Source organism: Haliotis cracherodii, unplaced genomic scaffold (genome assembly GCF_022045235.1).
Source record: "Haliotis cracherodii isolate W230 unplaced genomic scaffold, xgHalCrac1.p SCAF_13, whole genome shotgun sequence".
Lineage (NCBI taxonomy): Eukaryota > Metazoa > Mollusca > Gastropoda > Lepetellida > Haliotidae > Haliotis > Haliotis cracherodii.
The window spans coordinates 15858770-15886274 of NW_027266268.1; the positions used below are offsets into that span (position 1 = coordinate 15858770).

The window sequence follows — 27505 nt, forward strand, 5'->3', positions numbered from 1 at the left end:
TCGTATTTCCGGGACTTGCCGCGGATGTTTTCAAACAGATTATTAGAACTCCATTCAGCGATAAACGGTTGATTATGCAATGAGAAGCGTTATGTGCAAATGAACAACGAACAACAATACAATTATGTCTGTGTAAAACTATCAGTAATAAAAGTGTACATAAATTTTGGGAGCCATGCGTTACCGCGCGTAGTAACCGAAGTAGCGCTTTATCGAAGAGCGCAATAGCGAGCGATCACTGTACAACATTGTTGAATTTGATATATCCAGATATGGTAAGGGTGGCTGTGAGTTGATCACTGTTTATTGTTCTTCTTATACAACATTGTTGAATTTGATATATCCAGATATGGTAAGGGTGGCTGTGAGTTGATCACTGTTTATTGTTCTTCTTATACAACATTGTTGAATTTGAATAACCAGATATGGTAAGGGTGGCTATGAGTTGATCACTGTTTATTGTTCTTGGTATACAACATTGTTGAATTTGAATAACCAGATATGGTAAGGCAGGGGATATAGAAACGGGTTCCGTCCGTACGTATGTATGTCCGCCCGTCACGTTTCGTTTCTGGAGCATAACTCAGGAACCGTTCAATATTTTTCATGAAACTTTGCAGGTATGTCAGGTACATGCTGAACTGGTGCCTTTTGCTATTTAAATTTTTTAGAAATTTTAAATTTTTTACGTTTCCATGGCAACAAGATGGACTTAGGTTCCAAACTCTTCTTTTTTTTACAATTTCCATGACAAGTTCCACCTCGGTTAAAAAAGGTTAGGGTTTGTTTAGATCTGATTATATCATAAATTCTGCAACAGGGGCGGGGGATATAGCTACATTAGTGCCAAACTCTTGTTGTTCTTGTTATCATGGTTATACAACATTGTTGAATTTGAATAACCAGATAATGGTAAAGGTGGCTGTGATTTTTTTGTCATTATTTGCTAATCCTGACATTGTTGAATTTGAACAACCAAATATGGTAACGATGACTCTGAGATTTTGGACATTATTATATATTAAACCTTGACATCATTGAATTTAATACATGTATAAATATACTATACTAAATTATTATTAACTACCATGAGAGGTTATTATTATCAATGATTATTCTGAAATCATATTCAAACTGAGGAGCCTGCAGTAAGTTGTCGTCTGCTGATCTGGTAACAGGAGAGTGGGTGAATGGCACAACCATTCCTAGCAGGAGAAAGTAATCTTGTTCCCAAAGTGTAGATAGGTCACTCAGTGAAAGTTCATCCTTGTGGATGAAGCGTCTGTAGCTGGACATATGTTGCAGAGCCACCATCTTGTCATCTTCGCTGCCACCATAGAGGAGGTAGGGCTATATATGCATTTCTGTCTTCGTCTGTTTGATGCTGAGATCGACTTCAGATCTGGTCTGGGAAAGCATTGGTATGATCTTACGTCTTTGTCTGTAGTGGGAACTCTTGGACTGCTGAATGATGGTTACTTGTGGGTTAAACATATTTATTCACAAGAAGTCAACAGGTTTGGGGATAAGTTCTTCCAACTTCAAACTTGTCCTCTCCCTGGTATTTACAAACTTCAAAAGTCAAAGTATTTTTTTCTGACATGGGTAAAAAACTTGTGACATATAAACTAAGAAGGCTTTTGGCGATTGTTTGTATGAGAACATTTGATTTCAAGGCTGCGGTTTAAACTGTTTTAATTCCCTGACCTGAGGTTAATGTGGTGTGACAATGTAAATGTTCCGTGTTGATGAGATATTTGAGAACGTCAAGGAAACCATGGCATTCATATGTAGATGAAGTCATAGCATTGAGTTACCTGCCTTGCTGTGTCCCAGTATGCCAGCTTTAACTTTTATGTTCACTGGAATAATACATGCAGATGTGGTTCTCATGTGAATGGTCTACAGTTTCTCGATTTGTTCAAATCTCACAGGGGCGGTCGGGTAGCCTAGTGGTTAACAATGGTTATAGCATTCGCTTGTCATGCCGACCTGGGTTTGATTCCCAACATGGGTACAATGTGTGAAGCCCATTTCTGGTGTCCCCCGCCTTGATATTGCTGGAATATTGCTAACAGCGGCGTAAAATCAAACTCACTCACTCACTCAAATCTCACATTTCAACCATACTCGCTCAGTTTGTACAATTATTTCATCAGTGTAAGTGTAAGTGGATTCAGGCTGCTTCTGCATGGTTTTCACCTGGGTGATTATTATAGTCTGGAAATCACTATTGCGATAGCTATTGATATTGAAAGAATCTATAACAATAACTATTGATGTTTGAAGCAACTATTGCAATAAATATCGATAGTTTTTAGTGTCAGTTCAGTCCATTGTTTGTTATCATGGTTATATACGTTTTCGCTCGGAAACGTCCGCCATCTTGGATAAAACAAAAGACAATACACGTAACTGCAGCATTGATCACTTCATAGCATTCAGTCGATAACATTTCATAACATTCATTCAAGTTTAACAAAGTTGATCCGTCACCGCTGATTATGTTGATCCGTCACCGCTGATTGTGTTGATTCGTTGCTGATTGTGTTGATCCATCAGCGCTGATTGTGTTGATCCGTCACTGCTGATTGTGTTGATCCCTCACCGCTGATTGTGTTGATCCGTCACCGCTGATTGTGTTGATTCGTTGCTGATTGTGTTGATCCATCAGCGCTGATTGTGTTGATCCGTTGGCGCTGATTGTGTTGATCCGTCACTGCTGATTGTGTTGATCCGTCACCGCTGATTGTGTTGATCCGTCACTGCTGATTGTGTTGATCCGTCACCGCTGATTGTGTTGATCTGTCACCGCTGATTGTGTTGATCCGTTGCCGCTGATTGTGTTGATCCATCACCGCTGATTGTGTTGATCCGTCACCGCTGATTGTGTTGATCCGTCACTGCTGATTGTGTTGATCTGTCACCGCTGATTGTGTTGATCCGTCACCGCTGATTGTGTTGATCCGTCGCCGCTGATTGTGTTGATCCGTCGCCGCTGATTTTGTTGATCCGTCACCGCTGATTGTGTTGATCCGTCACCGATGTTTGTGTTGATCCGTCACCGCTGATTGTGTTGATTCACTGCTGATTGCATACAGCAAATTGTCAGTGAGATTTCTAAGTTCGCTATACACGTCACTCATTACTGGTAGATGGGCTTGTTGGTGATCAGATATCAGTTCTCTGTAGAGAGTTTGTTAGATGCGTAAATTTTATATGATATTATATGGGAGGTAAATCAGGGTTTTTTTAACAGTTGGTTGTATCCGTTTGTTCGCTCTATCCGTGTTCGTTATATCCGTGTCCTACTGTACTTTATTTGCCAGTCTACAGGGACCTCTCCAAGCCTAATTTTACCGGTATAAACTGGTAAGTACCGGTAAACGGGAATGCTGTTAATGTGACTTCAAAACATCCAGCATGTCAAGCACACAATATTTTGCTCAAGAATATCAAAAGGTCTTTTCGTTAATCTTTTCTCTGGTGATGTCAGGCCATGGTGGGGGTCCATTGAAATATGATAGGTGATCGTGACAACACATGTATAGGTACCCCAGTTTAATGTAGTGCATGGCACACTGACCTTGTATTGTAGTCAATCCGTTGAGCATGCCTGGACTCAATCTTCTTTACATTGTGTGACATAACTCCTTGCCATTTCAGCAGAGAAGTTGTTTTGTATTGAAAATAACTTAATTTTATGTGAGCTTTTGCCATGTCTGTCTGTCTGTCTGTCTGTCTTTGTTTATCCATTTTAAATTTATGAACTCTTCTGCAAAACTACAGCTCATAACATAATGTATTTGTTTTATGTCAACAATGGGATGTGTGAAATCAGTTCAATATCCAATATTGTCTAGCATATGCTCACTGTCCTTGTAAGAATTTATATTCTTTATACTGGTTTACCTTGTTTTCAATATTGAACAACTCCATGCATTGTTTGGTGACTTTTCTGTCTAGGGGTTTATCTAGACCTGCTCAGAGGCTGAGTATTCATCCCCAAGTCTGCAGAAAATGACAGCAAAGATTCCCAATTCAAATTAAAAATTTCACAGTATCTCAGAATTTACGAAAATAAGAACCAAAAAACAAACATTTTGAGCAATATCACAATATTTTTTCCAAATTTGCCAGCCAAAGGCATAGTTCCTAAATAAATCTCTGGTTTATTTGAAAGGTGACAACATGGTCAAGATGTTTCTGACTGCACATTGAGGTGTTAGGATATATATATATATATGATAATCGCTGAACTAGGAATACATAACCTCCATGACCTTTATGCCGAGTTCGCCAGTTCAATAAACTGTTGTTGACTTTCCTGGAAGGTCAAGGTCAAGGTGATACATCATGTAACTACTGAAAAAGTTTACATAATTCAAACTGCAACTATTCTTATGTGTAATACAACCAATTACTGGGGATAGTTTCATTTGGAAAACATTTACTTCATGAAGTCTATGCTGTTGTTAAGTAAAAAAATTGAGTTATCTCCTCTTGTCATCGGACTCAAGGCCATCTATTCCTGAGCTATGCATGAGTACTTCAGTACCCTAAGTCTAGCCTGGATACGTGCTGGTCTGTTGGCTACTGGTGATAAATATGTGTGACAAATTTAAATCACAATAGCCACCAACTCACTGTATAAAGGGTTGCTTGAGTAGATATTGAGATGTATGTTGATTCTTGGTGTGTGTACAGGCATGACAAGCAAGGGGTACTTGTCATAGCTCTTCTGTAGACTGTACTCAACACCTGGTCCCCCTTGGAGCAAATTTCTAGAATTGTGTATATACCGAATTCGACGTAATAGGCGCCCAGGGCGCTCTCAAAATTAGAAATAGGGGACCCATTAGAATGTTGTGTTTGTGAAAAACAGAGTTGAAAGATAAATTTCGTGGTTTATGCTGACAGCCTGAAATGTTTATATACGACAGATATATTTTTCCAGAATCTAATTGCCCATAATAAAGGGTGCATAAAACACAGGAGTGTGTATTATACGCGAATAAATAAGTCTTGTGTACATTGATCAATCGGAAGGGGTGCTAATTGGGATTGTTCACTAGCCAAAATATTATCAAATATAGCCTCCTGCTATTTGTATGCATTGTATGACATACTACCCATGTCTGGACTCCACCCAAGCAGTGTATTCATCTATTGGAATAAAGTTCACAACACATTTCTTAATTTAGATTGTATTTAGACACGTGTAGACGGTCACGTATTGCTATGACTCAACGATGCGTACTGTGATCAGCCTTGGAATTTTGTGGCTTTGCATTAACAATGTGGGGCATACAAAATACATGTAATGTTCAATCTCTGTATATGTCCTTTCCATTGTATGTATCATTTGCTGCCTGAATTTAGCCTGAGGATCACACGAGGACAAGGCTAACCGGATCTGTGGTTAGCTACTCGATATATTGTTTAATGACAAAAATGATCTGGAACTCGATGGTTGCACAACAAGTCACTAATGTTCGCATTTCTTTCTGACCATGCGCCCATTCCTTCTGATCTTTTAGGTTTGAATCAAGATAGAACTCCAGATCAACCAGATCATTTAATACGTGCATCTAAATACATTTTACCAGGGCTATGGTCAGACTATTCTACAGCAGGTACCCAGGTTCCTAAGGGTAGGGTAATAGGGGGTGGGTACCCAGGTCGTAAGTATGCTTATGTTAACTGGTACAAACCTGTGTATCTGTTGTCACATACTCAGGCTATATTTGGTTTATGATAGGTTAGTGCAGCTGTTCTCAAGTTGTCTTGGGTTGATGACCTGTCCAGCAACTCCTTATGTAAAGTTTATTCACCCGATGACTACACACCGTGAATAGTCTACAGCAAATACTACCATGTGTATTCAACAAACAACTCATAAGGAGCCTATTGCTGAATGCAAATGGTTGGTTAATTGCCCTTGAACTTAATACACATAATTATTGTCTTGATGAAGTTGTTGTTTTTTTCTTGTACCCGATGAAGTAGCTGTGAAAAAGCATCAAACATTAAGGAAATTACAACCTGTAGACGTTTTATGTCACTAACTTGTCAATGCCTGCCTGCCTGCATGTCAAACGCAGTGTCACGGGGAAGGCTGGACACTTGATTCGTCCCTCCCTGTCCAGGACATTCTGTTGTAAGTCATCAGAAATGTAACTACATCCAGGAGGGACATCGTGGCAGAACTCATGTGTCCTTGGCAGTGTCCCAAATTACTGATGCCTGGTGGCCCGGGGCTGGTAACTTTTCTGTCGGGCTGCATGAAATTTTCCTCCACCTGCCCGACTGTCTGGCAGACAGTCTTACGTCTACTTACGTATTTAGTTTTATTATACCGTATTCGACGTAATAAGCGTAATAAGCGCTCTCAAAATTAGAAATAGGGGGCTCTTATTAGAATATTATTTTGGTGAAAAAGAGTTGAAAGATAAATTTCGTGGTTTATGCTGACAGCCTGAAGTGTTTATGTACGACAGATATAATTTTCCAGAATTTAATTGCCCATTATGGGGTGTTAATTGGGATTGTTCACTAGCCAATATATTAGCAAATATCGCCGTGGGCGCTTATAGAGCGGGGTGCTTATTACGTCGAATACGGTAATTCCTTGTTGATTCGCAAGTAATTGTTTCCATTATTTCAGCTGAATCAAGACATGATTTGTTTCTTATTTTGTTTGCAATTTGTCAATATTTATAATGTCTGAATGCGGGCAGGGAACTTTGAAGATGAGCAGGTCACACTGCCCGGCTGTCTTGTGGGTTTTTAAATTATTTCAAACACTGGTCCTTGGAGTCTGAAGCATCTGCCCGGAGAGTGGAAGTCACGTCATACCAAAAGACATTAAAAAATCAAACTAACTTGCTCCCCTGATGCTCATCATTAACATGATTTAAGGGATAGAACAAGGACTGGTCAGCTCGGAGAACCTTCACTGTGCCTGTGTCATCTTCCTGAGGCAAGAGAGTTAACTGGCTTTAAAAGTCCAGTTTCCACCCTTGCCGAACTCTGCTGGAATTACTGGGCTCGATCATAGCGCCACCAGTGGCTATAACCAGTTATGTCCCTTCTAAGCCTCTCCTCCTTAGGTGGACCAATCAGATTCCACCTTTCGTATCATTTGCGTCTGCTTCACATAAAATGGTGGCGCTCAGTCAGGACAATTTGAGTGATAATCAAGATCTATATTGTGATAAAACGGGCCTTACATCGCAAAATGCAACAAATCACGTGAGCACCTTGACTAAAACCATGAAAAGATTTGGAATAATATCTGCTGACAACGAGTTGGCGGTGCACATGCTTTGCAAATATTGCAATCGATTGAAATCTGCACGACAGTTTACGAACCAGATTTCGATTTTGGTGCGCGATTTTGATTGGACCTATGCATAGACTCGTTAGTCCAGCCAAAATGAAACTCCATAATACCAGCCTAGTTCGGCAAGGGTGTAAACTGGACTTCTATAGTCAGTTGACTCTCTTGCCTCGGGAAGATCGCCTGTGTGGAATATCCATGTTAAACTGTGGCATGGTATCTCAGTGAGCTAGCACTGTAAATGAAGCATTAGTCCTAACTCATAAGTACACTATATTAAGTGCAATAATCCTGAACATGTTACACCGCACCTCACCTCACCTCACCTAGGATTATCAGCTTGAAGTCACAGCTTGCTGTGCAGAATTACGCCTGAACTGGAATTGAGTTTTTCACTTATTGCATGTAACATGTTTGTATGTTGACGTCATTATGTCATGTGAATTTAATTGTACTAACTGCCTGGCCATGTGATCCTCACAAACTATGCCTCAGCTGGTGTGAAATACGTCTTGCATGGCTGTGGTGATTTGAACATTGTCAGTGTTAACGCAGAAACCTACGTTTTTCACGCATTACAATCATATAAACACACACAAAATATTTTGCATGCGTGTTTTGCACGCACAGATTGTGATATACTTAATTTTGTATTAATACCATAAAATAAAAATCTATTCAAAGCTGATAACCTGCTTACGATGTTCAGACGAAAATAAATCAAAACCTGGAAATTGCTAAAAATAAAGTGTGGCCAGATGGCGCTTTGAATCGCGTCCTTTATGTTTCCATATATGGTCCTTGGGCAACGGAATAACAGTTACTAATCTCAGACACAGGACGTCATTCGTTACTATCGATAGAATTCCCCGGAAGTCATTCGTTTCATCCAATCAGAGCCCAGCTTACAAGTAATAGTTGGTAATATGAACGATCATAAACAGAGCGACGGAAGAAAACTTCCACACATGGGCATGTGCTAACAACAGTCATATTTATCTTATTAATGACTGAACGTTCATTATATCAAAACTTGACCGTAAGTTAAAGCTTGGTCATAATTATTAGCTGTACTAGTACTGATTTTATTAAAATCATAACTTCACACGCGAAATATTTGAATCGAATATTTATTATTTCATCAGGCACTATACAAAAACCTACCACGAACACTGCATTGTAGAACTGTTTCTTATGACCTGTCATCATAAATATGTGACCCATGAAGATCCAGGCTAGAATAGGTCTTCAGCAACCCATGCTTGCCGTAAAAGGCATCTATGCTTGTCGTAAAAGGCGACTAACAGGATCGGGTGGTCAGACTCGCTGCCTTGGTTGATGCATATCATTGATCCCAAATGTTCATGATGTAAATCATTGGATTTTCTGGTCCAGACGCGATTATTTACAGACCGCCGTCATATAGCTGGAATATTGCTGAGTGTGGCGTAAAACAACAAACCAAACCAAATCATAGATATGTAACACAAAAGTCACATGCAGAAGTCACCTTGGGAGTTCCGAGTGGGAAAGTTATAAGTATTTGTCATGAAAGATTGAAGGAGATATACACCATACAGCGGGGAGAATGTTCTGAAGATCGGCAAGTGTCCGTGAATATGAGTGACCACAAATTTGTTAAAATCTGATGGCTTTCCCTATAAACACCATCAATTTATGGACCACGCTCCTTTGCAAATAAATTTCAGCTGAAAAGGAAAATATCCATTCTCATCCCTGATGATAATACATTTAATGACAGACGAGCATGCGACTTAATCACTCACTCTTTACATGTAAAAGGAGTGGTATTTATCATAAAGGAGGCATAAATCATAACAACTCAACAGACAAGTATGCAACTTTATTACTCTTACACATGTCAAAGGGGGATTTATTCAGACTTTACTATTTATCATAAAAGATTAAGGCGATATAACACAAAAGTCACCTGCAGAATTACAAATGGGCACATAGTGGTGACATCGCCTGGGGAGTTCCGGGTGGGGAAAGTAGTATTTGTCATAAGAGATTGAATGAGATATACATCATTATACACTTGATGGACGAGGATGTGACTTAATCAATCACTCTTTGCATGACAAAGGAGTCTTTATTCACACTAACAGGTATTTGTCATAAAAGAAAGGAGATATAAATCAAAATAACTAACAGACGAGGATGCAACCTACATGTACATGTATGTATGTCAAAGGGGTCTGAATTCAACTGAAACATGACAGGTCGTTGTAAGTCATGCGAGACACCATGATAATGTTATTGTGCTTAATTGATATTCTACCAATGACTGTGTTGGATTTTGATTGGTCAATACAAGTTTTAATTCAGGCATTTCATTAGATACCTCAAAATTAACAAGTCTTGTCACACAAGATTCTTAACTTTGTTTGAATACATTGATCTGTGAATAACATAGCAATACTTAGAATATAATGGCTGCCAGCACTTGGTCACAACACACATCAGACACTATGAAATGTAATTCAGAACTAGCATGATTAAATATATGTTAAGTAAGCCATCCACAGACCAGGGCCTACTTGCACAAAGCGATCTTAGCGCTAAGATGATTGTTACACCCATACTTTCACATAGGCTTACGATAGTCTTAGCGCTAAGATGATTGTAACACCCATACTTTCACATAGGCTTACGATAGTCTTAGCGCTAAGATGATTGTAACACCCATATTTTAGCATAGGCTTACAATAGTCTTAGCGCTAAGATGATTGTAACACCCATACTTTAACATAAGCTTACCATAGTCTTAGCGCTAAGATCGCTTTGTGCAAGTGGGTCCAGGGCCACAACAGTCCACATATCTTTCACAAGCTGGCGCTCACTTAATAAGATGCTAAAATGAGCAGTCTCTCAATGCAGATTCATGTTCAGTTAAAGTATGGCAGTATTCAGCCATGCTTCAGTGTGGTTCCGTTGGCAATGGTTGTGTCAGCAGGTTCATTTCCACCAGTCTTGAATCATCAAGATAGTGGCCATTGATGAGTGACAGAAGTAGGTCAAATTCAACCAGGTTAAAGTTAAGGGAGAGATAGTAATTCAGAATCAGGTTACATTGGATCACCTCTTTTTGAAAAACAATGTATTTTGTCATCATTATTTTGAAGCAAAGTAGACACAATCTATAGATAATAACTTCTTTATTTCCTGTAGACTGCGACGTTTTGGTGTACATCCTTATACCATTGTCAGGCAAGGTATAAGAATCTATACCGAAACATCTCACAATGGTCATGATTGGAGACATTTTTGTTTGTTTGTTTGTTTGTTTGTTTGTTTGTTTGCCATATTCCATCTATGTGACAGCGATTGACAGTTCAGTGATTGATATCATGAGCATCAATCCACGCAATTCAGGGATACGATGACATGCATCGACCAAGTCATTGAGTCTGACCATATGATCCCGATAGTCGCCTCCTACGACAAGCATTATTAGTAGCCTGTTATGGCAAGAATGGGTTGCTGAAGACCTATTCTAACCCAGATCTTCACAGGTCTGATTGGAGAGGTAGTCATATAAGACATGCTGTACAATATTCACATTGACTTTATTATCTGTGAAATCCTGAGTATCACATGTATGATGACTGACAATAAAGATTTCAGCTGCAGGAGGAATTTAAAGCTCTGGAAGACTAATATGATAACTTTGAACCACTAAGTATGGTGGCAAGGTTTTATGCCTTCATATTCAAAACCATAAGTCTTTCAAGTTTTTACCTTTCAACATTTACAATAGCCAAAAAAGATGTTAACAACATGTTCAGCATCTTTAAGAAGCTTGCAAACAGGTGACCTTGAAGTGTCATTTTACGTTTAACATGCTTAACATGCCTAAAGTGGCAAGGCAACTGAGATCTGGGTTACGCAGTAGGTAAGGATGGGAAGACCCGAATCTCATTTCAACCTCACTACATTAATTAGCATGAATGTGTTGAGTCACTTGTTGACCTCTGGCGTGGACATTTTTACGAATTTACGAATACGATACGAATCTATGTTTAGGGTCCATGCCTCTGGTCTGCCCATCGTGTAAAGTGAGAAATTATATTTTGTTATGGCCACAGTTGTAAACACTTGTGACCACAATTATAAATGTATCATTAGATTTTCAGCCCAACCTTTCAAAAAATGTAAAGTTGGAGGCATTTGAATTTTTAGATATATATTGGTTTTTTTCAGTTGTCCATTTTGTTTAAGGTGTACAGTGATAGAAACTAACATTTTTAGTCCACTAGTCCTAATGGTAACATGTAGTAAACCTTTAAAAAGGGCAAATTTCTACTAGGTCCTTACGATACCTTAACTATTGGGCAGTTTGTCAAATGGCGATTTCTAATACTGGGTGTACAGTAACTATCAAAGGATGTGATTCCCATGAAGCAGATTGTTCTGCAGGGCCATGTTTATGTTGTATTTCATCGAGTACAAAAAGAAGGTGTACGTGTGATTTTCTTTGTCAACAAAGATGCTAACATACAATTCATAATGGGAATAAACCTCATGACCCCATGCTTCATACAGAGGTAGACATTATGTGATTCAGTCTCGTGGGTTTTATTGCCTCGAAGACTTATGCTTTTCAATCTGTTGACCCGTGAAGATCCAGGGTAGAATAGGTCTTCAGCAACTCATGCTTGCTGTAAACTGGTAAAAGGCGACTTTGCTTGTCATAAGAGGCGACTAACAGGATCGGGTTGGGAGGGAAAGAATACATGCTGACCGCTGTTTGGAGGGAAAGAATACAAGCTGACCGCTGTTGGGAGGGAAAGAATACAAGCTGACTGCTGTTGGGAGGGAAAGAATACAAGCTGACCGCTGTTGGGAGGGAAAGAATACAAGGAGACTGCTGTTGGGAGGGAAAGAATACAAGGAGACTGCTGTTGGGAGGGAAAGAATACATGCTGACCGCTGTTGGGAGGGAAAGAATACATGCTGACTGCTGTTGGGAGGGAAAGAATACATTCTGGTCAAGTAACAAAAATGGCGCTCTGCGAAACAAACAGTCTCAATTGACAAATAAAATGAGAAATTTACAGTTCTTAACAAAGCTTTTTCTAGAGTATAACAACAGGCAAGAAGTGATATTAACTCCATAAATGACCATCTGTCATTATTTTGCATTGTCAATGTGGTAAACGTAAAAAGAAAGTCAACAGAAGGAAATATCAAGTGTTACGTTATGTATCTGGTTAAAGTTCACTGCAATGAAAAAATCACTTTTCTCATCTTCAGAAAACTCAGTCTAGAAGAATTGTAAACTCTTTGTAGCTCTCACTAGACAACATTCGTAACTCTATTTGTACAAAGGGGTCTTTACGCCTGAACTACGAATAAACTCATTTGTATCTTGTATCTTGTAATTTAATCACACCCTCTCAAAGTCAACTTAATCCAACCTGTTTTGCCAGTTAGCTTGCACATTCTAAGCAGTGTGACATTGCTTCTGTTGTTGTCAGAATGTCATAGGCTTCAAATGTATTTCAGAAACGCCTATTGTGTTTTAGAGGACTGAGTTCTTTAAACGTCGGTGAGTGTAACCAGATCCACTGGAGTGTGTCATCTAATACCATACAATCTGGCTTCAGTAACTTTCCTCAAGGCCAGGCAAGCATAAGCAGATTAACTTATAAATACAGATTCGTGCATACCGGTATATATACCTTGTAGACCTTGTAGACCTTGATTTTTAAAAACGATAAGACATCAAATTTATACACTTTGAATGTGAATGAAAGAAAAGAAACAGTAATCTCTCTCAAACTCGTTTTTTCAGGTATTTTGTTGACATAACTTGATTGAATTCACATGTATCACTGTGCCACAGTCATGAACCAACCATGAGTTTGTGAAATACTCAATTCTGTTTGGTCAGTTAGAAGTACCAAATCAGCAAGAATATTCTTTTGGAAAAATATACCAAAATGTTGTAAGGGTTTAGATTCTTATACCTCTTTAAATTAAATTTTACCAACTGAATTATGAAATATGTTTAAAAATGGGATGCCTTCTTGGATTCATATTTGTAAAATGCTGATTAGGCTTTACCTCCAATGACCATTGCACAAGATTGTTTGTTTGTTTGTTGTTTAACGCCGCACTCAGCAATATTCCAGCTCTATGACGGCGGTCTGTAAATGATCGAGTCTGGACGAGACAGTCCAGTGATTGACATAATTAGCATCGATCCACATAACTGGGATACAATGACGAGCATCAAGCAAGTCAGTGAGTCTGACCACCCGATCGCGTTAGTTGCCTCTTACGACAAGCATTATCAGTTGCCTTTTGCACCAAGCATGGGTTGCTGAAGATCTATTCTACCCTGGATCTTCATGGGACCATTGCACAAGAAAGAGAATTCAGTCTTAATCTGAATATTTCTATTGAAAATATTATTCGATATTTGTTAATATATTGGCTAGTGAACAATCCCAATTAGCATCCCTTCCGATTGAGCAATGTACACAAGACTTATTTATTTGTGTATAATACGCACTTGTTTGTTATATGCACCCTTAATTATGGGGAATTAAATTCTGGAAAAATATATCTTTCGTATATAAACATTTCAGGCTGTCAGCATAAACCACGAAATTTATCTTTAAACTCTCTGTTTTTCTTTCACCAAAATACCATTTTAATGAGAGCCCCCTATTTTTAATTTAAGAGTTCCCTTGGCGCTTATTACGTCGAATACGGTATACTTATAGATATTCACAGTAACCGCTGTTACCAATCCATCTCTTCATTTCCCACCTTTACATGAAGGTAGCTGGAGCTATGGTAAATTTCTATTTTGAAGCTGCACTGACATGAATTATCCAATGCCAGCCACCACAAACTAAAAATGATGTCATCAGACTCTGAGGAAGTGATGGCATGTACTTTTGGGTATATTTTTAAGAGAGGAACAGGTGAGGTGAGGTGAAATTGGGTTTAACGTCGCGTCAAGATTATTGCACTTATATAGCGATGTGCATGCACGTGTGTGTGTGTGTGTGTGTGTGTGTGTGTGTGTGTGTGTGTGTGTGTGTGTGTGTGTGTGTGTGTGTGTGCTTGTACTAGTCCGGACTGATGCCGATTTATAGTGCTACCTCACTGAGATAGCATGCCGCAGTTTAACATGAATACCCTACTCAGACACGGTATACTGACTCCGAGCCGACCAGTCCTTGTTTTAGCCCCTTAATGCCGAGCGCCAGACAGGGTAACAACAAGTACCATCTTTTGACGTCTTTTGGTACGACGCGGCCGGGGATCGAACCCCGGACCTTCCGCCCTCAAGGCCGGACGCTCTACCACTAGACCACGGAGGCGGTCCAAGAGAGGAACAGAACTTGAAGGATTTTGGTTATATGTTTCCTGAGACTACAAGTAATGTCATCAGCATGATTAGACTGGAGATGTGTTCAGGTTCCTCATAATGTTAACTGGAGACAAAGGTTACTATAGTTTCATCAGGTTTAACGATGTATTTCCCCAAACATAAGGTAATCAGGGTAATCAGGGTAATGCTATCAGGCTGGGAATAAATGGCAGTCAGGTTTGTGATGGTTTCTGTGACTTCTAGAAATGGTGATGACGAGTCTTGCGACTTTTGTTTATCGCAACAACTTGATAACTGTTTAATTTTAAAACAAATCCCAGTGAATCAGATCATATACCTATTAAATAATGGCGAACATACCCACAAATGATGTATGTGAAACACTTCTAAAATTATTTGTTCAATTATCAATGACTTTTTTTTAAATTTATGTACCATGTTTACCAAGTAAGATGTTGAAAGGAAAACTCTAGATTTGGCAACCTCCTTAATGCTGTCGTCTGTGGTTGACCTGGTGATACAGATAGCTGGTGTTTTACCCCACTCTGAGTGTGACACGATGGTCACATTAGGGGCCTGATTTGTGTAGTCAGTGCCCAGCTGGGCTATACCAGCTTGTGCAGTGATGGGACTAACTTGCCCCGTGTCCTAGCAGCATCCTAAATTTGTTTTTTTTAGTTATCATGGTTATTCAGTTACAAATCCACTGATCCAAATTTTCTGTGCAGTAAACATTAAAATTAGGTCAGAGGAAACAGCCTCCCTGCTGTCCCTTTGAACTTACTAAATATCAGTCGTTAAAAAAATTCAAAGAACATTTTGAAAAATAAATTTATGACCTTTGTTGACTTTAGTGTCATATTTTAGCAGGCGTAAGTAACAACTGGTTTCAGAAATCACTTTTAAATACCAATTTTTATAAAAGAAATAATTTTCAACCTCTGACCCTTTGAATTTGACAACAAATTATCTGTAAAAAAGTGCGAGAATCTGTACTTTATTTAGAAAGTGTTATCCCAAATATAACATTTGTTATGTTAAGTTATCTGTAACCCAAGTAATGAATAAAAGAGGCCTGGCCTACTGTCCTCGCCACTTGAAATATCGGGTTACCGTATTCGACATAATAAGCGCCCTGGACGCTCTCAAAATTAGAAATAGGGGCCTCTTATTAGAATATTGTTTTGTTGAAAAATAGAGAGTTGAAAGATAAATTTCGTGGTTTATGCTGACAGCCTGAAATGTTTAAGTACGACAGATAAATTTTTCCAGAATTTAATTCCCCATAATTAACGGTGCATATAACACACGAGTGCTAATTGGGATTGTTCACGAGCCAATATATTAGCAAATATCGTCGTGGGCACTTATTAGAGCAGTCAGTTCTCTACTTCGATTTTGGGTATATTTACCCCTGTAGTCATTAGGATGGGATGCATTGGATGCATGTTGTCAAAACACAGGTCAGGCTTGACCTCCATGGTATTTAGCACTCATATGCGTGACGGCCTGTCGGTGGACCATGGATTTCTGCATGTTGCACAAAAATGTCTCTACAAGTGTTATTTGTGAAAATAATAAAACAAAATTAAGTACAGTTATTGACCATCATACTAGTTATCGAATGACAGGAAAAAAATGTCATAAGAAATATAATAAACGGTCAAATTGGGAGAAAAATGTGCAAAAATCTAGCAAAATGTTCGCTTTTCACAGCGATTTTCTCCTATGTACATAGTTTTCAGAAACTAACATGTAGTATTTTCTAAAAGCTTATTCATCGTAGACTGTACATTCTTTGAGGACCAGGATTAGAAAAAGCTCAGGCTGTGTATTTTCAGAGAAATATGCAAAATATCTCACTGTGTCCCAATTATGTTTGAGTTGCTTACATCATTTGCTTGAACCTTATAACATAACAACGCTGTGCATAATTCCCTAATGTCGCTTGTTTAAGTTGAGTACCTGTACATACATATATGGACCAAAAAAAGTTCTGGATATGAATTCATTTGGGATATTTTTTGTAGTGAAGAACTGAATGATCCCTTTGTTATTTTGTTCAATGCAGATGTAACATATTGCATGATGCCCCAACACTTTATAAATCCTACTGCTTGCCGTAAAAGGCGACTATGCTTGTTGTAAAAGGCGACTAACGGGATCGGGTGTTCAGGCTCGCTGACTTGGTTGATACATGTCATCGATCCCAATTGCATGGATCGATGCTCATGATGTCAATCACTGGATTGTCTGGTCCAGACTCGATTATTTACAGACCGCCGTCATATAGCTGGAATATTGCTCAGTGCGGCGTTAAAGTACAAACAAACAAACAAACTAATAAATCCTTCAAGCCCAGCATACTTGGAATGCTGTAGTGTTTCAAACGAACTGTGTCAGTGGCATGCCTTGTGATGTATCAGTTGAACAGGGGCTCTAGCTCATGTACAAGGGGGCATGTATATAATCAGATACCAACATGTCTCGGTGTAGGTCAGGCACACTGATAACATCAAAGGAAAAGTAGTTTGCTTGTTGTTTGTGGAGTGGCCTTGCTGCCCTTCCGTGCTAATATTTCCTGAGGATTTACTGGTTTCATTCAACATTGATAAGGTTTAATATGTTTGTTTCCCTCTACTTCATGGGAACCAGGGCCCAGTTCCTCAAAGCAGTCTTAGTGCTAAGATGATTGTAACTCCCATACTTTAACGTAGGTTTACAATAGTCGTAGCACTAAAGATGATCTTAACACCCATACTTTAACATAGGTTTTCAATAGTCATAGCACTTAAGATGATCGTAACTCCATACTTTAACATAGGTTTACAATAGTCGTTGCACTAAGATGGTCGTAACTCCCATTCTTTAACATAGGTTTACAATAGTCATAGCACTAAGATGATCGTAACTCCCATTCTTTAAGATAGCTTTACAATAGTCGTAGCACTAAAGATGATCGTAACTCCATACTTTAACATAGGTTTACAATAGTCATAGCACTAAGATGATCGTAACTCCCTTTTTTAATCATCAAGGTTTAAATTTTTATAGCATTAGGACGATCGTAACTTCCATACTTAAACATAGGTTTACAATAAGTCATAGCACTAAGATGATCGTAATACCCATACTTTAAGATAGGTTTACAATAGTCGTATCACTAAGATGTAATAGTAACTCCAATACTTTAACATTAGTTTACAATAGTCATTACTAAGTGCTAGGATGATCAAAACTCCCATCCTTCAACATCACATATGATGCGTTCATGAGCGTCGGTTCACACAACATAACAGTATGCATAAAAACAATTTGTGATATACTTTATTGCTAAACATGCTGGCTTGAGACTCTGCATTAATGAAAAAATTCTCAATTGAGAATTCATTCCCTCCTAAATACCTGATTTTCACCATTTTTGAATTACGGTTTTAAATCCATAAACCAAGTAATCAGAAAATCCTGTCTGAATGGCCTGCTTGCATGACCACAAGAGGGAATATTTATTTCATGCAATTCTTTCTGTGGTTGGAACATCTAACTACTGGTACCAAGGGCCTGAAACATCTAATCATGCTTCAGACTGTTGGAAAATTTTCTGCCCCCCAAAATACATTGTTGCAAGATGTTTTGAACATAATTTTATTAAGGCTTAAAGTTTTATTTAAAGCAATATATCTGCCCTGAGACTGCCTCAGTGGTTTAGTTGGTAGAGCATCTGCTCGGACACTGCCTCCATGGTTTAGTAGATAGAGCATCTGCCAGGAGACTGCCTTCATGGTTTAGTAGATAGAGCATCTGCCAGGAGACCGCCTCCATGATTTAGTAGATAGAGCATCTGCCAGGAGACCTCCTCCATGGTTTAGTAGATAGAGCATCTGCCAGGAGACCGCCTCCATGGTTTAGTAGATAGAGCAACTGCCAGGAGAATGCCTCCATGGTTTAGTAGATAGAGCATCTGCCCATCTGCGCAGAGACAGTTTTAATTAAAGCAATATATACATACAGCTGTAGCAAAATAGCAGTGATCCCCCCCTCAACAAATATTAGTTGGTTGCAGTCCCTAATTGATCAGCAGAAGGTCACTGTCAATGAACTGTAACCATGGAAGCTTCTCCAGTAATGATTTCTATGTTTGTTTTACAGGATCATAACCACAACCACATGGGCATGACAACCATGAAACCAGGCATGGGCGACATGATGAACATGAACATGAACCACTCCGACTGCTCGATGCCTGGGATGATGGTAGGTCGTGATGAACAGCACACACACTTTGTTCGTCTGTTGATTAACACCACATTCAGAAATATTTCAGCTATATCATGGTAGTTTGTTAATGATCAAGTCTGGACCAGACAATTCAGTGCATCATCATGAGCATCGATTTACACATTTGGGATACAATGACATGAGTATGAAAAATATTTTATTCAGTGTTATCATTGACATGGCCCTGTAGTGGGGATTAAGGACATGTATCACAACCATAATGTGTGTCAAATGATGCTTCACATGATGCAGGGCGGTCGGGTAGCCTAGTGGTTAAAGCGTTCGCTCGTCACACCGAAGACCCGGGTTTGATTCCTGACTTGGGTACATTGTGTGAAGCACATTTCTGGTGTTCCCCGCCATGATATTTCTGGAATATTGCTAAAAGCGGCTTAAAATCAAACTCACTCACTCACTCACATGATGCATGATGGGAAGGAGAGAAGACGTTGTGTCAAGAGAGCATTCGTGTAAAATATGCTTAGTAGCTTAATACTTAATAAAAAGCATCATAAAAATAATATGTGACCCACCAGGCAATAAGGGATCTTATGGGTGAAAGACTATTAATGTACTGTGCAGTTTAGAAAGTTGTCGTGACATTTCATAATTAAGTTGATTAATCTTTTTGGGGGGGAGTATACGAGTTACGATTGTCTTTGAGCTACGTCTGTCATAAGTCTGTGTCTAAGTATGGGAGTTACGATCACCTTAGCCCTTTGGGAGTTACGATAGTCTTAGCACTACAGCTGTCGTAAGTCTATGTTGAAGTATGGGAGTTATGATTGTCTTAGCGCTATGGCCATCCTAAGTCTATGTTGAAGAATGGGAGTTACAATAATCTTTGCGCAACGGCTGTCATAAGTCTGTGTTGAAGTATGGGAGTTACGTTCGTCTTTTCCCAACGGCTGTCGTAAGTCTGTGTCTAAGTATGGGAGTTACGATCACCTTAGCCCTTTGGGAGTTACGATAGTCTTAGCACTACAGCTGTCGTAAGTCTATGTTGAACTATGGGAGGTACGATCGTCTTTGCGCAATGGCTGTCATAAGTCTGTGTCTAAGTATGGGAGTTACGATCACCTTAGCCCTTTGGGAGTTATGATAGTCTTAGCACTACAGCTGTCGTAAGTCTATGTTGAAGTATGGGAGTTATGATTGTCTTAGCACTATGGCCATCCTAAGTCTATGTTGAAGAATGGGAGTTACTACGCCTTAGCCCTAAGATCACTGAGAGAAATGAAGCCCTGTTGCAAAGTCGTCTTTGGTGAATTGCTTTGCACACATGATCAGGGGATCGAATACCCTACCTGTAATATCATTTTACAAAAGTGGTAAATGTAAGTCTTGAGCAAGACGTCTTCTTTGGGGGGTTGATGGATTTTTTGTGTGAAAATGACAGGTTAGCAGGTGGGGTAGATAAAAGATATTGATTATTGTCTTTCTGTTTTATTTCAGATGTATTTCCATACAGGAACCTGTGAATATGTGTTGTTTGAGAAGATAGTTGTAAGCAATGCTGGACGTAAGTATAACCAAGTGTTTTAGTCAGGGAGAGTGGAGTCACATGGTGGCCTGGTTGTCTAAGGGTGCTGTGCAGAGTTAAGTCCCTTAGATGTGACAGAATGTAGCTCCTGAGCATCTGCCTGGAGACATCCTCCATGGTTTAGTGGAAAGATCATCTGCACGGAAACTGCCTCCATGGTTTAGTGGATAGAGCATCTGCCTGGAGACCGCCTCCATGGTGTAGTCACTGTTAGTGGCTAGAGCGTCTGCCTGGAGACTGCCTCCATGGTTTAGTGGATAGAGCGTCTGCCCTGAGACGGCCTCCATGGTTTAGTGGATAGAGCGTCTGCCTGGAGACCACCTCCATGGTTTAGTGGAGAGAGCATCTGCCCGGAGACCGCCTCCATGGTTTAGTCACTGTTAGTGGATAGAGCGTCTGCCCTGAGACGGCCTCCATGGTTTAGTGGATAGAGTGTCTGCCTGGAGACCGCCTCCATGGTTTAGTGGATAGAGCATCTGCCTGGAGACCGCCTCCATGGTTTAGTCACTGTTAGTGGATAGAGCGTCTGCCTGGAGACCGCCTCCATGGTTTAGTGGATAGAGCGTCTGCCCTGAGACGGCTTCCATGGTTTAGTGGATAGAGCGTCTGCCTGGAGACGTCCTCCATGGTTTAGTGGAGAGAGCATCTGCCCGGAGACCACATCCATGGTTTAGTAGATATAGCGTCTGCCTGGAGACTGCCTCCATGGTTTAGTGGATAGAGCGTCTGCCCAGAGACTGCCTCCATGGTTTAGTGGATAGAGCATCTGCCTGGAGACCGCCTCCATGGTTTAGTGGATAGAGCGTCTGCCCAGAGACTGCCTCCATGGTTTAGTGGATAGAGCATCTGCCCTGAGACGGCCTCCATGGTTTAGTGGATAGAGCATCTGCCCTGAGACGGCCTCCATGGTTTAGTAGATAGAGCATCTGCCCGGAGACCACCTCCATGGTTTAGTGGATAGAGCATCTGCCCGTAGACCACCTCCATGGTTTAGTGGATAGAACGTCTGCCTGGAGACCACCTCCATGGTTTAGTGGATAGAGCGTCTGCGTGGAGACCGCCTGCATGGTTTAGTGGATAGAGCGTCTGCCTGGAGACCACCTCCATGGTTTAGTGGATAGAGCATCTGCCCGGAGACCACCTCCATGGTATAGTGCATAGAGCATCTGCCCTGAGACGGCCTCCATGGTTTAGTGGATAGAGCATCTGCCCGGAGACCACCTCCATGGTATAGTGGATAGAGCATCTGCCCGAATACCGCCTCCATGGTTTAGTGGATAGAGCATCTGCCTGGAGACCGCCTCCATGGTTTAGTGGATAGAGCATCTCCCCAAATTCCGCCTCCTTGGTTAAGTGGAAAAAGCGTCTGCCCAGAGACCACCTCCATGGTTTAGTAGATAGAGCATCTGCCCGGAGACCGCCTCCATTGTTTAGTAGATAGAGCATCTAGTGGCTACAGCCCGGAGAGCGGAATGTTGTGAGTGCACCATCCTGAACGCAACCTTAAGCCCCATTTCACCTCTCCTGTACCAGCGTCAAATCATGATGGGTTTCAATCCAAGATTCATTTTGATTATGTTTCGAGTTTTTAAAAAACCAAAAAAGACAACCAATAAAAAGAATTGGTTGAAAATACTTTCATGACACAGGCTGAAGAACATTTTAGCTTTTTCCTAGTACCCACCATTCAAACATGGATAGGTGTTTATCTTGTTACAATGATTGACATTGGAGATGAAAAATGTATAAAATAACACAGCTATTGATCTCAATTGTGCTGTCAAACTTATTCACATTTATGTGAAACAGTGTATTGTCATACATATCATATGTAAGGTCTATCATAAACAAAGTATCGCAGTAAACACATCTGCTTCAGCGCTAATATTGACCTTGTCTCTAACAGCATTGTCTATTCATGTTTACAGCATCTTTGAAACACCACGGCACATCACACATGTGCATTTGACATAGTACAGACTGTGATAAGTTGGGACTTGCACAACATACAACACTAACACACGTTTGGACTTATTCACCCTCTTTTGTTTTCGACAGAGATGGGCGGTGCTTGTGTCGTGATATTTTTCCTTGCCATGCTGTACGAGGGGCTGAAGTGTCTCCGAGAGTACCTCATCCAGAAGAACAATGTAGGGACAAAGTACTACAACACCACTCTCCCAGCCGGGTCATCGAAAGAAAATATGGTCATGGAAACGAAGGAAACTGTCCAGTAAGTAACCATGGTAACAGTGCTACACAAAGACGAAGTAACCGTATTATAGTCTTGTAACCATTGTAGTAACAGTAAGTAACCATGGTAACAGTGCTATGAGGAACTACACAAAGACGAAGTAACCGTATTATAGTCTTGTAACCATTGTAGTTACAGTAAGTAACCACGGTAATAGTGACAGTGAGAAACTCTGGAAACAGAAAGTAACAAGTAATATCTAGTAACCATTGTTGTGACAGTAAGTAACCATGGTAAAAGTGGCATAATGGTGTATGGAAAGAGAAAGTAACAACAGTAACGCATTGTAACTATAGAAACAGTAAGTAACCAGATTCTCACTTAGTCACCACATTTGGGGTTGAGGGGGGCTTGTTTTGTGGCCAAAGCTATTCAACTGTTTGCAGAGTTACTGAGGTATTTCTGTGATGAAACGAAGGACTACAACTGACAGAAATGAGTACCTCATTGTTTCAATTATGACCTGAAGCTGTACACCAATTTCATGCCAATATGAAATACTGTTCGTATGACAACATATCCAAGCAATTACTTAAATCCAGTCACACTTGGAGACCAAGACTGTCCCTGTGCCCCTGTAGGGATTCCGGGTTGGAATAGATCCCAAGCAGCCTCTAAGGGCTGGGATGGATTGAACCCAGGTCCTCGGGTCGGATGGGTCCTGAGTATGACCCGGGTTCTCACAAGAATACCCAGACCCATGGTTAGTGACATGATATATTGTTTAAATACAGTAACAATAAAAGTCACTTATGTTTGCAGTTCTTTCTGACTATGCATGCATTGTTTCTGACTTTCATACGTTTGAGTAAAGATATACCTTCAGTCGACCTCGTGTATGCGTGTATGCATGTATGCGTGATCTGATCATTTTACACGCATATCTAAATGGTTTTCGCCAGGGCTCCAGTTTAACTATTCCCAATCAGACATTATGTACCCAACTCTTGAGAGACCTACAGTGGATACCTGGGTAGGATCGGGTAATAGTCGGTTGAGTACCAGGGTAGTAAAGTTGGACATTCCTACTACCTATGCTGGTTGTAAGACACAACCCAAAAAAAATCAGGTGGTCAGGCTAGCCGACTGGGCTGATTGCATGCCATCGTACCCCGACGGCACGGAATGTTGAACCCAATATCAGTCACTTGATTGTTTGGTCCAGACTCTTTTATTCACAGACTGGCGGACCTGTGAAGATGCGGGGTAGAATAGGTCTTCAGCAACCCATGCTTGTCGGAAGAGGCGTCTAACAGGATCGGGTGGTTAGGCTCGCTGACTTAGTTTATGCATGTCATTGTATCCCAATTGTGTAGATCGATGCTCATGATGCCAATCACTGCATTGTCTGGCCCAGGCTCGATTATCTACCGACAACAAACAAACAATTCCAATGAAGAATTGAGTAGTATATCTTTGTTTTTCAGGGGGAAGATGTTGAGTGGCGGCCACTTCCTCCAAACAATCCTCCATATGGTGCAAGTGTTCGTCAGCTACTGTCTCATGCTGGTCTTCATGACGTACAATGTCTGGCTGGGTCTTGCCGTCATTCTTGGAGCAGGAGCAGGCTATTTCTTCTTTGGCTGGAAAAGAGCAGTGGTCGTGGACATTAATGAACACTGTCATTAAAACTTACTGAATTATACACAATGTCAAGTGTCCTGGGACTTCATTTTGTATATTTTGTCAAAGAAAACCTAAAACATCTACGTGACAAAATCTAAAGCTTGTATCAAAACTTGTGATTTTGAATCCAAAAGACTCGCATGAATTGTACAAGGTATTTTTAGCATATTTTTTTTAAGGAACTGTTATATACTCACTGCCAAAAAAAACGCTTACCATAGAAACATAGAGATGTATGGACGTTAAGAAGAGTTTCTAACGTGTACCACTTCATGACAAAACAATCAGTCAAGTGTGACCACAGACTATCTTTGTTCATTAACGATTTCCATACTTTACACACTAATCCTGCATGAGAATGGTGCATCTCGAGTCATGGATCTATGACGTCACATGTGATGTGTTCATGAGCGTGGGTTCACACAACATACCAGTATGTTCATTTGTGAATCGAATCAATCTAATATCTCTTGAATATGAGTAGAATTCTTCATATATTAACAAGCGTATGGTATTCATGTTTCTTTTGTCTGTGAGTAAATATGGGCAACATTAGATTGTAAAGATGTTTTGACCCTTTCTCATGGGCTAGCCTGATAGTTAGGTTGTTAGCTTGTCAATGTGCTTTATTTTCGTAGATTTTGAAAAATCTGCAATTTCATTTTGATAACTGAAACGCCGATAAATGCTGAAAATATGATACAACGACGCTGTATGTTCTAAAAATGGTTGCAAGTACTAAGAAGGAATGAAACAGTATTTCAGTAATGATTGATTTCGAACAGTTGCATACCATTGTTTTGGGATAATCAAATTTACTTTTGGTATGCTGATATAAGCATGTCTTCAATTTTTGTTTGTTTCATCAAAAAAAGCAAAACATTTCATAATAAAAAAATTTAATAAGGATTAATAGTAAGTCATGCTTCACACACACACACACACACAAAAACACACACGCACACGCACACACACACACACACAAAACACACACACATAAAACACATGCACACACATATATTAATAGGCAGCACAAACTACTATAATGAACATTAAACATCCATGTCTTCATATACCATGAAGGTGCTAATCAAAGTAAAGATGAAGTCTGCAAAGCAGTGATGTCATCCTTTACATTGTGTGAAATATATGTGAATGGTTCACTGATCGATGAAGTCAAGGAGATACAGATTTTCATATATAACGTTTAATTAGAATTTGTGTTGTACCAATTGACTGATAGGTGCCACATGTAGCTGTGCAGAGTTACCTTCCTTAGTTGCACCAGGATCAGCTGTCATAGATGCGTACCCCTGACTATACCCCATGGTCAGTCAGCCCATGCCCATGCTCAGGGGTTTCTCACAAGTGGTAAACATCTACAACTTTCGTCTCATATAGCAGGAATATTGCTGAGTGTGGCGCTAAGCAACCAACAATTAAACAAACAACTTGTGACACCCAGGGTTTTCCTTTACATTCACACAACGAAAACCAAGCCCAACTTATTTAGATGCAGGGGCTCAAATGACCCAGTCGTCTAAGGCGCTGAGTTGCCTCCCTTGGAATCTATGATCATGGGTTCGAATTCCATCTTTCTTGGTTTACAGTTTACACATCAAATGTTAAATGTCTGACCTGTCCATCATGGTGTACTTGGTGCACATTCATACATCTGAAGGAAGTTTTATACTGTATGTTTATAATAAGAACCAGGAATAATATTTCATTAAGTTTTTGAATGGCACAATAGATCAGAATACTGCTAACAAAGTCGTCACGTGCTGGGGAGGATCTTGTGGGCCCAATTGCCAAGGGAGGCAACTCCAGTTACATAAGGGAGGCAACTCCAGTTACATAAGGGAGGGAACTCCAGTTACATAAGGGAGAGAACTCCAGTTACAAAAGGGAGGGAACTCTGGACATTCAGTTATTGCATGGTGAGAGTGATTGAGTCAGCTCAAACTGACCCTGGATTTCATTGATGATAAACATCATAATATTATAACATAATACCATATAGCCAGACAAAATGTAACACTTTACTTAAGGTATGCCAGTCATAATAATCCATTGTATAATTGTACAGAAGGTTCCACATAATGGCTTGGTTTGGTTTGGTTTATGTTACAATCATGGTCAGCTTGACCACAGGATTCACTTACAAAAAACAACAACAACAACAAGTGTTGTGATTAAAAATATATTGATACCACATTGAGCAAAGTGACTTTTTTATCATATTTGAGTTATGATATTCAGGAGCTGACCAATTGCAACAATATATCAATAACCTGTAGAATAGATGTATCAGTGCTTTTTTGCATGTCACATTACGAGCATTGAAATATTTTGTGGTCCATTAAATACAGTAAATATTAGCAGATCAAAACTTCAAAACCAGATCAATTATTTTCTGGAGAAGTTTTTTTTTTAAATGTCGCTACACTAAATAAAGATTTTTTGCATGTTTGTTAAATGTTATTGCAAGAGTATATATTTCGGAAAATAATCTCAATCCTTTAAGAATTTATGAACTCGTGGCTAAAGTGTTTTCTTGTCACGCAACAGACCAGGGTTTGAGTTTGTTTCCCAGTGTGTGGAGAAGGAGTGAGCCTAATTCTGGTACAGCGTAAAACAACATTCTCTCAAATTACCATCTTGCTTCAGAATCAGGAACAAATACTGCCAGCACAAACTATGTGTTGTCCAGTGGAAGGTCATGAATATATTTGCATAACATTTTGTGTGTTCATAATATTGTCTTTCATGTTGATGTTTATTTCAGAATTCTGATGTAGTTTACATTTTAACGAATATTTGTTAATTGTGTACATTACTTTTTCTTTGAAATGACATAAGTTGACCAAAGGATATTGACTTTATGATTTTATGGATATTACCTTTTTGTATGTTTTGCATTAATTTAGTTGAAGACATTTCTATAAAGTCTTCAGTATGGGGAAGTGGGGTAGCCTATAGGTGAGGGTGTTCGCTTGTCACATTGAAGGTCTGGGTTCGATTCCCCACATGGGTACAATGTGTGAAGCCTATTTCTGGGGTCCCTGCTGTTATACTGCTAAAATATTT

General features: G+C 39.7%; 1 protein-coding gene across 1 annotated transcript in view; it reads left to right on the forward strand.

The window, feature by feature from the left end:
* Positions 1–26282, forward strand: part of LOC139459666 (high affinity copper uptake protein 1-like) — a 37785-nt gene extending 11503 nt beyond the window's left edge. Inside the window, exons 2-5 of the mRNA XM_071241284.1 lie at positions 18864–18968; positions 20448–20514; positions 22594–22768; positions 24217–26282. Of these exons, the coding sequence (XP_071097385.1) occupies positions 18864–18968; positions 20448–20514; positions 22594–22768; positions 24217–24418 (549 nt within the window). The 3' untranslated portion in view covers positions 24419–26282. The remainder of the gene's footprint in view (positions 1–18863; positions 18969–20447; positions 20515–22593; positions 22769–24216) is intronic.
* Positions 26283–27505: the final 1223 nt, after the last annotated feature.